Source organism: Cherax quadricarinatus, chromosome 18 (assembly GCF_038502225.1).
Source record: "Cherax quadricarinatus isolate ZL_2023a chromosome 18, ASM3850222v1, whole genome shotgun sequence".
Classification (NCBI taxonomy): domain Eukaryota; kingdom Metazoa; phylum Arthropoda; class Malacostraca; order Decapoda; family Parastacidae; genus Cherax; species Cherax quadricarinatus.
Window position 1 is genome coordinate 18,785,245 of NC_091309.1, and position 13,489 is coordinate 18,798,733.

Here is a 13,489-nt window from a genome sequence, read left to right on the forward strand (position 1 = left end):
CCATCCACTGACCGAGACACTATGACCCAGGAACCAGGAGAACGCCACGTCCTTGCGTCATTCATGGAGACAAGCTAACCACTCTTAGAGCTTTTAAACCACAGAGTTGACAGAAGCATACTGGGTCTAAACAATGCACATAAGGAATCCTAGTAGGCAATAAATCAAGATCCAACTAGGCCAGCCTATCAGGAGAAGAGCAGAGAGGATTGCTTGGGGATCAGCAGTTCAAAATTAAAAAAAATTATTTCTTTGCATATACAATGTGTAGTTTACATGTAGTAATACTGTTAAGCGCAAAGAAAGCCACTAATATGCATGAGCATTTTGGGCAGACTAATCCTAATTCCTACAGACTATGTACTTAAAACTAGACATGTTATGGAGTGAATTTTAATTATATATTAATACAAAAAGAGGGGAAGTAAAAATTTTATAATTTATATAATTTATAGTAGAGGGGTTGCAAAAAAAAAAAAAACATTAGTGATTACAGAGGATTCATTTAGTAACTGAAAACAACAACTCTTATTGGCTATTGCTGCAAAGCCAGCATTACTCTCACTCTTCTACCTGTTGGTAAAGACTTATATCCATGAAGCATGAACGAAATCATGCTCCAAGAAACTAGCAAGAGTCTGTACCTAGGGTGTCCTCATCCACTGTTTCCTAAGCAACTGCCACTGTCCAAGGAGTTAAGGAGGGCAGGCAGAGTATTATTATTATTATAATCAAAAAGAAGCGCTAAACCTATTAGGGTCATAGCGCAGGCAGGCAGAGAAGCCAACCTCTGACTGACTACCTCAATCTTCTGTTTTTTTTTATATTAGACTGATGAAGCCACTGTGTGGCAAAACACTGCCACAGTAAAGATACCCAAGTGTTGCCCATGTGTCTTAATTTATCAACTTGTAGGTTCTCTGAACCATTTATCTACACACACTGACCACAGACACGTCAAGCCCATTGTCTTGAACAGCCCACAACAGACCACAAAAGGTCATTGAAGATTGATGCCATTCACAAGTTACATTTTAATCAGAGAAAAACGCTAAACCCATAGGGGGTCATATAGCACCTGTTGAATGGGAGGCATTCAATGTTTCTATTGTGAAATATTTACTTTAAAATTTAAGATTACATTATCAAAACAATCAAAGTGACACTTTGTAATATGTAACACTGCATGTGCAGACTTGATGAAGTTGGTTTTCAAGCAAATGAAGGAAAAAGGTATGAAGAAGGCAAATTGCAATTGATTAATGGTTAAAGATCAATACGAAACTGCTGATGCTGATGTATCTGAAGATGTTAGATTACTTCCCAGTTTAACATATCCAGATATTGTAAAGTACTTGGTATTTTAGCCTAGTCTTAATACACCCGAAGAATTAAAAAGTTCAGGTTTAGAAGCCTATGTCTGTGGATGATGACATATAGAGAAAAAAATGCCATGATAAATTCCTGGTCATCATAGCAAAGGTAGGCCTTTGACTAACAAATATTAATACTGTAGTTATAAAAGTCATCACATGCATTTTAGGTAACTTAACTCTAGTTACAAAAGTGGTTTCTAATGACATATTTCATATCTTAAAAAAATGCTTCAGAATCTTCATGATAAATTAAAAACAATGGAGATTTAATATATTTTTTTTTCAACAAGTCGGCCGTCTCCCACCGAGGCAGGGTGACCCAAAAAAGAAAGAAAATCCCCAAAAAGAAAATACTTTCATCATCATTCAACACTTTCACCACACTCGCACATTATCACTGTTTTTGCAGAGGTGCTCAGAATACAACAGTTTAGAAGCATACACATATAAAGATACACAACATATCCCTCCAAACTGCCAATATCCCAAACCCCTCCTTTAAAGTGCAGGCATTGTACTTCCCATTTCCAGGACTCAAGTCCGACTATATGAAAATTTATATATGAAGATTTAATATATTACTTCATATTCATTTCCACAACTAGACATTACAGTTCAAATGCTCTGATATATCCAGTACACTAACAGTTTTATTAGTAAAGCTGTAGGTACTTTGCTCTGAGATTAAGCAAAAAGCCACTACAACCATGGATTGTTGCAGAAAGATGGGTGTATACAGCATCATCAGTATATTGGCATCACATTGTACCTGTATGACAGGTTGCTAATGTTTAATACACTAAAATATACAAGTTTTAGATGATACAAAATGTACTGAACATCAGTTTTATTACAAATATTTCAAAAACACCTCAAGAAAATTTTTCACAAGCATCACCTTGTTTTTTTTTTACCAATTCAAGGAATCTAAATACTCTAAACGTGACTCTCAATGCAATCTGTTATGACAACCAATAACTACAATATTTCACACTGTTTAATGAAAAATTAATTAGCTGTAAATTATCAAAATTAATTTGTAAAAATCTCGCAATTCTAATCGTGTGTTGTTGGGTGTAACCAACATGGCCAACCCAGATATTGACGATATTACAAGAAAACCCTCGAATCTCAGTCTGCTGCTAGGATGTCTACAGCCATCTAAAAATGGAAGCGCAATAAGGACGGGGTGCTTGGCTAAGTCTGGCGTTGGGTGGACCATGTTAATGGAAAAAGCTTCCACACAGTGGAACCACGAGAAGTTGGTGCCTGAACTGATTAACTAGGTGGTTTAGAATAGAGAAAGTATAAATGTAGAAAGAAAAAATGGGAAACTTCAAACTGACTAATAAAATTAAATCACTGACCTCTCGCTAGTCCCCATATTCCATATCAATGTCACAAACAGTATCAACTTTCTAGAATTCAGTGATCACTCCTCACCTTAACCCAGGGCACAGCCCAAGGATGTCTCACCAAGAATTAACAGAGCAATACCAAGAAAAAGCACCTACCCAGACTGGGAGCAATGAAAGAGCTAGCAGCATTCTGCTAGGGCATGGGTAAACTAGCATGAATGCAGAGTTGCATTCATAAATACTGGATATACTACCATCATGATGTGCGACCCCATGGTCCACCTAACGGTTTAATCTCCTTTGGATGTTGCAGCCACCTCAGCACAGCAACAGGTGGGAAAAAGGAGTAACAATGGTGCCTCACATAATCCCCTGCAGCACAATTTAACAAATGAATATGGTGGGGATCCCACCCCCCTAACTAAATAAAGAGAAAGGGGAGGGGGAAGTCTCTTTGCCACTGACCACCTATCAAGGCTTTATGACTGATCATCTAAAAATTACATTTCATCTCCAGTGTCAATCATTTATATCCGACTGAAGAAGTCTGCTATGCAAGCAAAATATTTTGACAAAAGATACCAAAGTGTCGCACATGCACATGTAAATAGTGTGTACTTTTTTTTTTTTTCAACAAGTCGGCTGTCTCCCACCGAGGCAGGGTGACCCAAAAAGAAAGAAAATCCCCAAAAAGAAAATACTTTCATCATCATTCAACACTTTCACCTCACTCACATAATCACTGTTTTGGCAGAGGTGCTCAGAACACAACAGTTTAGAAGCATATATGTATAAAGATACACAACATATCCCTCCAAACTACTAATATCCCAAAACCCCTCCTTTAGAGTGCAGGCATTGTATTTCCCATTTCCAGGACTCAAGTCCGGCTATATAAAAATAACCGGTTTCCCTGAATCCCTTCACTAAATATTACCCTGCTCACACTCCAACAGATCGTCAAGTCCCAAATACCATTCGTCTCCATTCACTCCTATCGAACACGCTCATGCATGCCTGCTGGAAGTCCAAGCCCCTCGCCCACAAAACCTCCCTTACCCCTTCCTTCCAACCTTTTCGAGGATGACCCCTACCCTGCCTTCCTTCTCCTACAGATTTAAATGCTCTCCATGTCATTCTACTTTGATCCATTCTCTCTAAATGACCAAACCACCTCTATAATATGACGCAAAAATTGCAATCTGGTCATCATGCTATTAAGATAAATTAAGGTAGCTCATGCAGTACATAACAGCTGCATATACTTTGCTCTGAAGAACACTTGTGCTATGTTGTCGAGTGTGTCAAGATTCATGCTTATTATGTTAAGAGCAACAAAATGTATTTTACTTATGACTATGTTTGCACAAGAATATGCCTACATGTAAATAATGATTATTCACTCCAAAATAACATGTTTATGTTGATCAAGTAAGCGTAAACATGCCGAGAAGCTATGAAAAAAAAACGGAACGGGTGGGGTTTAAATGCATGGCAAGTGAGTCATGATGAAGCTTTGGTTATAAATTTGACACCATACACTTCTAAACTTTATAAGTAACCAAAATTTTTATTTTTTTTTACTTACCACTCTATTAATCATGGTGCTGAAGGCGGCTACAATGAATACTGGATGTCGTAATATACGAAAATTTATCATATCTGATAACTTTGGAAACTTAATTCCACAAATAACATGTGGCTTATGAAATTGTGTTCTGGGAATATTTGATATATTGATATTATTTTTTAGGTTTCTATCTCTTTCAACTTGTAAGCTGTCTTTCAATTTTTCAGTTTTAATTGATAAGGCACTACCAAATTGATAGATAATGTCATCATAGTCAAAAATGCTCTCACTTGAAGGAGCTGTTACAAAAGAATCAACACTCTTAGAACTTATAAAGCTCACAGGTCTATTTCTAATCTCATTTTCTCTATTTAAAAATTCTATTCTCTCATTACCAATCTCTTGGTCATAGGTTTCAAAACAGTCCTCGTCTTCACTTTCTTCCGGGATCTGGGGAAGAATTTCCATACTTCTCTCTATGCTCACAGTTCGAGGTCGCTCTAGGTACTCGTTCGTTTGTAAGGTATCTGTTAATGGGTTTTTCCATTGTCTGCCATTACCCAGACTAAAAGAATCTGACAATCCCCTCCTCACACTGTCATTACCAGATGCTAAATCATGGCTGGTGTAAGTATCCTCTGAATCACTTTCATCACTCTCGTCTTTCTCTGAAGTTAGATGTTTGATAACACTGTCATCTTCATAAGCACTAACTTTTTGATCCTCCGTCTTTTCATTAACAACTTTCCCAGGAAGAATATCATTTCTCACTTGACTCTGTCCACCATTCTTTTCACTTTTCAGAGATTCCAAACCAGGTGTTCTTTTGGGTCGCATGTGCCACTCTACTGGTTGGAAGAAAAACACACCGATGAGTGCATGAAGGAGTAATCCAGACCATAACATGAAAGTGCCTTCAACTGCGTATGTTTCTAAGAGATAATTGAGAGTCGGCAACATGGTCATGAACCCCAAAGATCCACCTAGCATGGAGAGTGCATTGGCTCTAACTTTCTTGTGACAAAAATATTTCTGCCCAATAAGGAAGCCTTGTGGTGCAAGTAGTGAATTACCAAAACCTGAAAAAATATAGAGAGTTTCAATTAAAAATATATTCACCCACATTGGCAAAAATATATGGTGCTATACACTGGAAATATAGTGATCATGTTATTTTTTTTATTAATGGATGTAAAAAACCAGTGTGCACCAATAAATATGGTAATAGGTGCTGAAATACTGTACTATGCAAGATCTTTAACAAATTATTAATGATGGATTAAGTGGCAGATGACTGTCAGATAATTAACATAATACTAATGACTGCACAAGGAAGGGGGTCAGGCAGGCATCCCTGAACTAGTGTCCCTGATAAGTGTATCCCTGATAAGTGCAATGTGCAAATTGCTGAAAACAGATTCAAAGGAAAAAATTTCATAGTATACATAAATTCCTCATATAATCTAGCATATTTTCAGAAATGAAAGAAAGTGCATTGCAAACATTATGTAATATATAACAAAACTTCAAACCAGCTGGAGAGAAACAATGAAGAGAGGAGGTAAATACTTAAAAAACTGCAAACTATACAAACATACAAAGACAATGAGAAAATAAAAACAAATGACAAATTAAAGTGTTAAAAAAATTAGTCATTTACGACACTAATAAAAAATGCACGGACAGAAAGAGCAAAAAACCAACCTGTCAGCCCTCCAAAACAAATGTAGTACCAGACAAGACTTCTGATAATTGAGCAGAGAAACACTCCCAGTGAACTAATGATCACGCCAAGCATCGCAAGACACCGGTAACTGTAGAAATGGCTCAAGCCCGTCGACAACGGTGCTGCAAAAGACACATGGTGAATTAGGCAGGTAATGATAAATTTATATTAAGGTCTTAAAAACGAATGTTTACCTAAATGTTATGTTAGAAATTATAATTTAACACTTCGACATTATACCAATGAAAACAGTATCAATGATATTACACATACACCTGCAAGTATGTTAATAAGACAATATGTAGCTTATGGCACTGTAATAAGGACATGTATCATTCACCCAGGACTACTACAATTATCATCGAGATGAGTAATGCATTCAGCCAAGTGGAAACTTCGAAGTTTAAAACTTGTCGAGTCAGCAGGCTAACTTCAGTACTTCTCCATATAGATTGCCTGGAGTTTACCTGGAGAGAGTTCCGGGGGTCAACGCCCCCGCGGCCCGGTCTGTGACCAGGCCTCCTGGTGGATCAGAGCCTGATCAACCAGACTGTTGCTGCTGGCTGCACGCAAACCAACGTACGAGCCACAGCCCGGCTGATCAGGAACTGACTTTAGGTGCTTGTCCAGTGCCAGCTTGAAGACTGCCAGGGGTCTGTTGGTAATCCCCCTTATGTGTGCTGGGAGGCAGTTGAACAGTCTCGGGCCCCTGACACTTATTGTATGGTCTCTTAACGTGCTAGTGACACCCCTGCTTTTCATTGGGGGGATGGTGCATCGTCTGCCAAGTCTTTTGCTTTCGTAGTGAGTGATTTTCGTGTGCAAGTTCGGTACTTATGTAACAGCAGCGTCATATCCGGTGAGAATAAACAATACTTCCCAAATTAGTTATGAACCTGAATTCTGTATAGCGCTAGTGTGACAATCAGAACAGATTCTAAGCAAAGTGTTTCGTCAGTGCTTCCTTGATACCTAGTTTGGAACTAAGAAAGGTCATCGGATTCTCTGTTGCAGTGAACAGTACTGTACAAGCGTTGTTTGTGTCATCTCCTTGGCAGACATTATTACTCTATTAAGAGGTCATTGGATCTGTTGGATCTGTGCTCCAGTTTCCCAAATTAAGCCTGAATGCCTTCCACATCCGAGTCTGGAGTCTGGAGAGAGTTTCGGGGGTCAACGCCCCCGCGGCCCGGTCTGTGACCAGGCCTCCTGGTGGATCAGCGCCTGATCAACCAGGCTGTTGCTGCTGGCTGCACGCAAACCAACGTACGAGCCACAGCCCGGCTGATCAGGAACTGACTTTAGGTGCTTGTCCAGTGCCAGCTTGAAGACTGCCAGGGGTCTGTTGGTAATCCCCCTTATGTGTGCTGGGAGGCAGTTGAACAGTCTCGGGCCCCTGACACTTATTGTATGGTCTCTTAACGTGCTAGTGACACCCCTGCTTTTCATTGGGGGGATGGTGCATCGTCTGCCAAGTCTTTTGCTTTCGTAGTGAGTGATTTTCGTGTGCAAGTTCGGTACTAGTCCCTCTAGGATTTTCCAGGTGTGGTGGCAATCCTGACATAAGAACATAAGAAAGAATGAACACTGCAACAGGCCTACTGACCCATGCGAAGCAGATCCATGCCACCCCCCAGCTTAGAACAACGACCACCTAGTCAGCATGACTCACGAAATCGTAATGACACGATTGCAAACAAACCATATCCCGGCCGGGATTGAACCCGCGGTCAGAGAGTCTCAAAACTCCAGACCGTTGCGTTAGCCACTAGACCAGCTAGCCACAATAAGATTCGTCCAACTAGGTATATTTCTACACCATAGGAAGGTTAGCATAGGCATTTGTGGTCACAGTGGTGCCTATGCTAACCTTCCTATGGTGTAGAAATATACCTAGTTGGACGAATCTTATTGTGGCTAGCTGGTCTAGTGGCTAACGCGACGGTCTGGAGTTTTGAGACTCTCTGACCACGGGTTCAATCCCGGCCGGGGTATGGTTAGTTTGCAATCGTGTCATTACAATTTCGTGAGTCATGTTGACGGCAGTGAGGGGACTTGAGCTAGAGTTCGTCACGGCCACGCTAGCTGGAGATTCGTCTGTAAAAACTTGCATTTGTGGTCACAGTGGTGCCTATGCTAACCTTCCTATGGTGTAGAAATATACCTAGTTGGACGAATCTTATTGTGGCTAGCTGGTCTAGTGGCTAACGCGACGGTCTGGAGTTTTGAGACTCTGACCGCGGGTTCAATCCCGGCCGGGGTATGGTTCACCTAGTCAGGTCACTTCCATTTAAGGAAGAAGCACGGCATCAGACCTGGTAGCACAAAATACTGTGAGGAATTGACAAGGTGGACAAAGACAGGATGTTCCAGAGATTGGACACAGTAACAAGGGGACACAGTTGGAAATTGAAGAAACAGATGAATCACAGGGATGTTAGGAAGTATTTCTTCAGCCACAGAGTAGTCAGTAAGTGGAATAGTTTGGGAAGTGATGTAGTGGAGGCAGGATCCATACAAAGCTTTAAGCAGAGGTATGATAAAGCTCACGGTTCAGGGAGAGTGACCTAGTAGCGATCAGTGAAGAGGCGGGGCCAGGAGCTCGGACTCGACCCCCGCAACCTCAACTAGGTGAGTACAAGCTAGTCAGGTCCAACTCACACCCACCCACACCTACTCATGTATTTATCCAACCTAGTTTTAAAACTACACAAGGTCTTAGCTTCTATAACTGTACTTGGGAGTTTGTTCCACTCATCCACAACTCTATTACCAAACCAGTGCTTTCCTATATCCTTCCTGAATCTGAATTTTTCCAACTTGAAACCATTGCTGCGAGGCCTGTCTTGGCTGAATATTTTCAGCACGCTATTTACATCCTCTTTATTTATTCCTGTTTTCCATTTATACATCTCTATCATATCCCCCCTAATTCTACGCCTTTCTAGAGAGTGCAGATTCAGGGTTCTCAGTCTATCCTCATAGGGAAGATTTCTGATACATGGGATCAACTTTGTCATCCTCCTCTGTACGTTTTCCAGTGCATTTATATCCATTCTGTAATTTGGTGACCAGAATTGTGCAGCATAATCTAAATGAGGCCTAACTAAGGATATATAGAGTTGAAGAACAACCTGACGCTGCCTTTGATTAAGGATTTGGAGAGGTTATTGCTTGCGTAGTTGACATGTATAACTATGTATGAGATGGGGTTGAAATTTTATCTCGAACTGTGTAGCATCTCCACTTTTCTCCTGCAGTCTTGGATGAAGTGTTGTGATAAGCATATCCTGTGTGCTTTTAGAAGGAAAGGAATAGTCTTTTTTTTTTTTTTACATAAATCAGTTTTACAGGCTAAGAGCTGTTGATTTACCTCAGCTCATTTCAAATCCCAGCCCTATTTAAGGTATACTACCACTCCCCTGGATGCCACCACAACAGTCGACTAACACCCGGATACCTACTTACTGTTAGGTGAATAAGGGCAGCAGGTGTAAGGAAACACGTCCAATGTTTCCACCCGTGCCAGGGATCGAACCACTGACACACCGTATGCGAGCTGAGCGCGCTGCAGTAAATGGGTTTGCTTTATATCTTAAAATCAACTTTAGGTTCGTTCTTGCAGAGTGGTGGCCGGAAAAGGCGTCTGTTCGTCTTTCCTCTTCAGTGGTAAATAAGTATGAAGGTTCTACAGAGTTTATTACCTTGTTAAGATTAAAGGTGACATGACATACTGCTATATAGAGAGCCGCTTGTTATGTACAGCATTTCGGGCAATTTAGGCCAATTCTGTCCCAGGATGCGACCCACACCAGTCAACTAACTCCCAGGTACCCATTTTACTTACGGGTGAACAGGGACAGCAGGTGTCTTATGGAAACATGTCCCTATTGTTTTCCAGCCGTACCGGAGGAGATTCGAACTCCGGACCTCAGTGTGTGAGCTGAGTGCGCTAGCAATGACCGAGATGCTGTCGACGTACCTCAGCCACGTTACCTCCCTAGGATTGTGAAGTTTTAATATCCTTTCCTCCAAGTGCTCCATATACAAGTTAGCTATAATTGCTATCTACAATACTGTCACCGACGGTAGAAGAGCAAAGATGATACTACACAATGCCAAATAAGATTTCAACTCCAGAAGAAATATAGTTCTACCTGCTAACAACACAAGACCTCGTACAACTAATAAACTATTTTTATTATTATTTTTATTATTTTTATTATTATTATTATTATTATTATTATTATTATTATTATTATTATTATTATTATAACCTCTTTAAATCCTTCAAGGCAACATCAGGGTTGCCACCAAAGCCTGCAACACGAAGTACTGTTAAAAAGACAACAGCATCCAAGGATACCACTGTCGGCATTTTCGTACATGATAACACTGGAAATTATGAAGTTTTACACTAGTGGAATTTCTAGGGACCTGAACACGAGGATCAGTGAACACAGGAGCACCTGCCAGATAGAGATGATATGAGCATCAGTACTATTCACCGTAATACACGAAACCATCTGCTGAACTGGTGTAAACTAGTTATCAAAACAGACAGGTGGAACAGATTTTGATTAGGATCTGATCTGATTGCCACACTAACACCGTTATACATAAATCAGGTTTATTCCCAATTTCTGAAGCACTAGCCAAACTTATTCTCACCATATATAGCACTGCTATTACATGACCTACATGGTGGTCCGGTGGCCTGGTGGCTAAAGCTCGCGCTTCACACACGGAGGGTCCGGGTTCGATTCCCGGCGGGTAAAAACATTTCGACACGTTTCCTTACACCTGTTGTCCTGTTCACCTAGCAGCAAATAGGTACCTGGGTGTTAGTCGACTGGTGTGGGTCGTGTCCTGGGGGACAAGATTAAGGACCCCAATGGAAATAAGTTACAGTCCTCGATGACGCACTGACTTTCTTGGGTTATCCTGGGTGGCTAACCCTCCGGGGTTAAAAATCCGAACGAAATCCTATCTTATCTTATGGAGAAGTACTGCAGTTGGCCTGCTGACCCAACTAATTTTAAACATCGTGGTTTTTTCTATTTGGTCGAACCGTTAGCAATCTCTACGCCGAGTGTCTCCTCTCTATACATGAACATTTTACCCGTCTCCGTGTGCATTGTGTTTTGTGTGAGTGTATCAGTAACCCTTGCAATCGTGAGGTAGCATTTATGTTTAATTTTTAAGCATACATGTAATATTAATATTTTAATTGTCGACAGTTTTTTTTTCACCGATACCCATCGATAAAGATGCTTTGGCACATGCCTTATTATAAGACATAACATGCTGCGTTAAAAGAGATTTCTGGAAGTGTAAAAAACACCTGTTTAATTAATATCCTGAAGTGAAGGTTGAGTATCTCAGGCTTGTCTGTTGTATTCCAAAGGTCAAATGGAATAGAGAATACATAGAGAATATATTGTTATCCGTTATCATTTAAGAAACCATTAGAAAACTTTACAATGGAAGAAAACCGATTATACATTTAAAAATATATCTTGAAAAAAATTATTAGCTGCGCTCTCAAACAGTTTATTAATCTTACTTATCCAAATTCATAAAGTGGATTATTTTATCTTGAAACTAGTTTACGGAAACAAAACATCTGTATGTTGTTCCACATCAATACAGAAATCTACGTCACTAAATATTTTAAGCTTAATCAGCACTTTACAATAACATTTTAAAGTATAATGAACTTCTGGTATAGTGTTAAAATAACCAGTTTATTGTGTAAAGTATAAATGGAAAAGTACGGGAGCACAAAAGATGAGCATAGACATCTGCAGCATCCCGACGCACTCACCTCACCTTATGTCCCACCAAGCATTCACTCGGGAATTTTAAACTCAGACTAACCCATTACATCATCATTAACATTAATCTCGGACCTGTACAAACGTCAAACTCCACTAACCTTTACCGATACACAGCATTACAAAGCTGCACTGCATGACCTATACAAGTTTAGAGCTTATTTCTTTTATTTATAACAAAAACGTAGTAAGGAAAACCCCACAGTGACAATACAGTGTGTATATGACGGAGTTTTAAACATATGGTAATTCAGCCAGGACAAAAAAAAAAAAAAAAAAAAAAAAAAAAAAAAAAAAAAAAAAAAAAAAAAAAAGTGCGAACTTGCCTAGAATACAGGTAAGGCCCACGAAGAGTGCAGGGATGCCAGAAACTTCAGCATTGCTGTATCCAGCGTTAACCAGGTGGACGTACAGCACACTGAAGCCTGTTACTATGTTACCCATCACGAACTGAGGACAAAAACAAATAGTGATACATGACGGCATACTAAATTAATTTTAAAGTTCACGAGCATCCTTATTTTTTCCCATTTCCAACTTAATTATCTTATAGTGTATTATTTTAATAACTGAGGTGAGTATACTGTTTTTAATGACTTACTGTATCAGTGTTGGCGAACCCACAAAGTGTAAGCAAAGGCCACGTACTCACGGTGAAAGCCTTGGTCACGTACTTTCGGGGAAAAGCCTTAGCCACATACCCTCGGGTAAATCCTTGGCCACGTATCCGCGGGGAAAACCTTGGTCACATACCCGCGGGGAAAACCTTGGCCACGTACCCGCGGGGAAAGCCTTGGCCACGTACCCACGGGGAAAGCCTTTGCTAGGTACTCACAGCGAAGGCCTTAGCAGTATATAACGTCCTTTCGCATTATTTCTATTATGACTTGATAAAAGCTGTACCCAGAGCGTAACGCTGACTAAGAGTTCTATGCGCCAAGTGCCTCTCTACCATACTTGTTGGCAGTACCTGCCAATACCCCATCCAACAGAGTCAAACCCAGGGCCTAAGCAAGGATATTTGACGCTTTACGTGCCTTGGCCTAGGTGTGAATGCGGTCTGGTCCAAACCTCAAATATACAGGGCAGAATTCAAGAAGGAAGCCCACACGTAAGCATGGAAGAGCATGGGAAGCCTTGCAGAATGAGTAGTGGAAAACACCCTTTCTCCTGCTGCTAAGACGATAGCATAATAATATTTAATATTTTTTTTTAATTAACATATCGGCCGTTTCCTACCAAGGCATGGTGACCCGAAAAGGAAGAAACACTCCATCACTGTCTTGCCAGAGGCGTGCCGACTCTTACAGTTCAAGAACTGCAACATATCTTCACCGCTCCTTTCGAGCGCAGACACTGTATTATTACTACTGCTATTACTAATAATTTTTATTTCTACTAATACATGTACAACGTATACAGAAGCTAAGATGGATGGCTTGCGAAACCCAAACCAAGTACATTAAAATGGTATAAAATACCGACAGGTTGTTAGGTAAGACACATATGCAACAGTTAGGTATCTTTATTGTGAAACGTTTCGCCTACACAGTAGGCTTCTTCAGTCAAGTACAGGAAAGGTTGATAGAAGCAGAAGATACTTGAAGACGATGTAATCAGTC

At 40.2% G+C, this 13,489-nt stretch overlaps 1 protein-coding gene across 4 annotated transcripts in view; it reads right to left on the reverse strand.

The window, feature by feature from the left end:
• LOC128689427 (uncharacterized) overlaps window positions 1-13,489 on the reverse strand; it is a 321,743-nt gene that overhangs the window by 14,408 nt on the left and 293,846 nt on the right. For 2 of the 4 annotated variants that reach the window (XM_053777694.2, XM_053777693.2), the window contains exons 4-6: window positions 12,194-12,317; window positions 6,009-6,152; window positions 4,323-5,383 (exon numbers count right to left, since the gene is read on the reverse strand). In XM_053777694.2, the coding sequence (XP_053633669.1) occupies window positions 4,323-5,383; window positions 6,009-6,152; window positions 12,194-12,317 (1,329 nt within the window). Of the gene's footprint in view, window positions 1-4,322; window positions 5,384-6,008; window positions 6,153-9,877; window positions 10,228-12,193; window positions 12,318-13,489 lie in introns of those variants that run through there. The other 2 variants (XM_053777696.2, XM_053777695.2) reach the window with 2 other exon arrangements.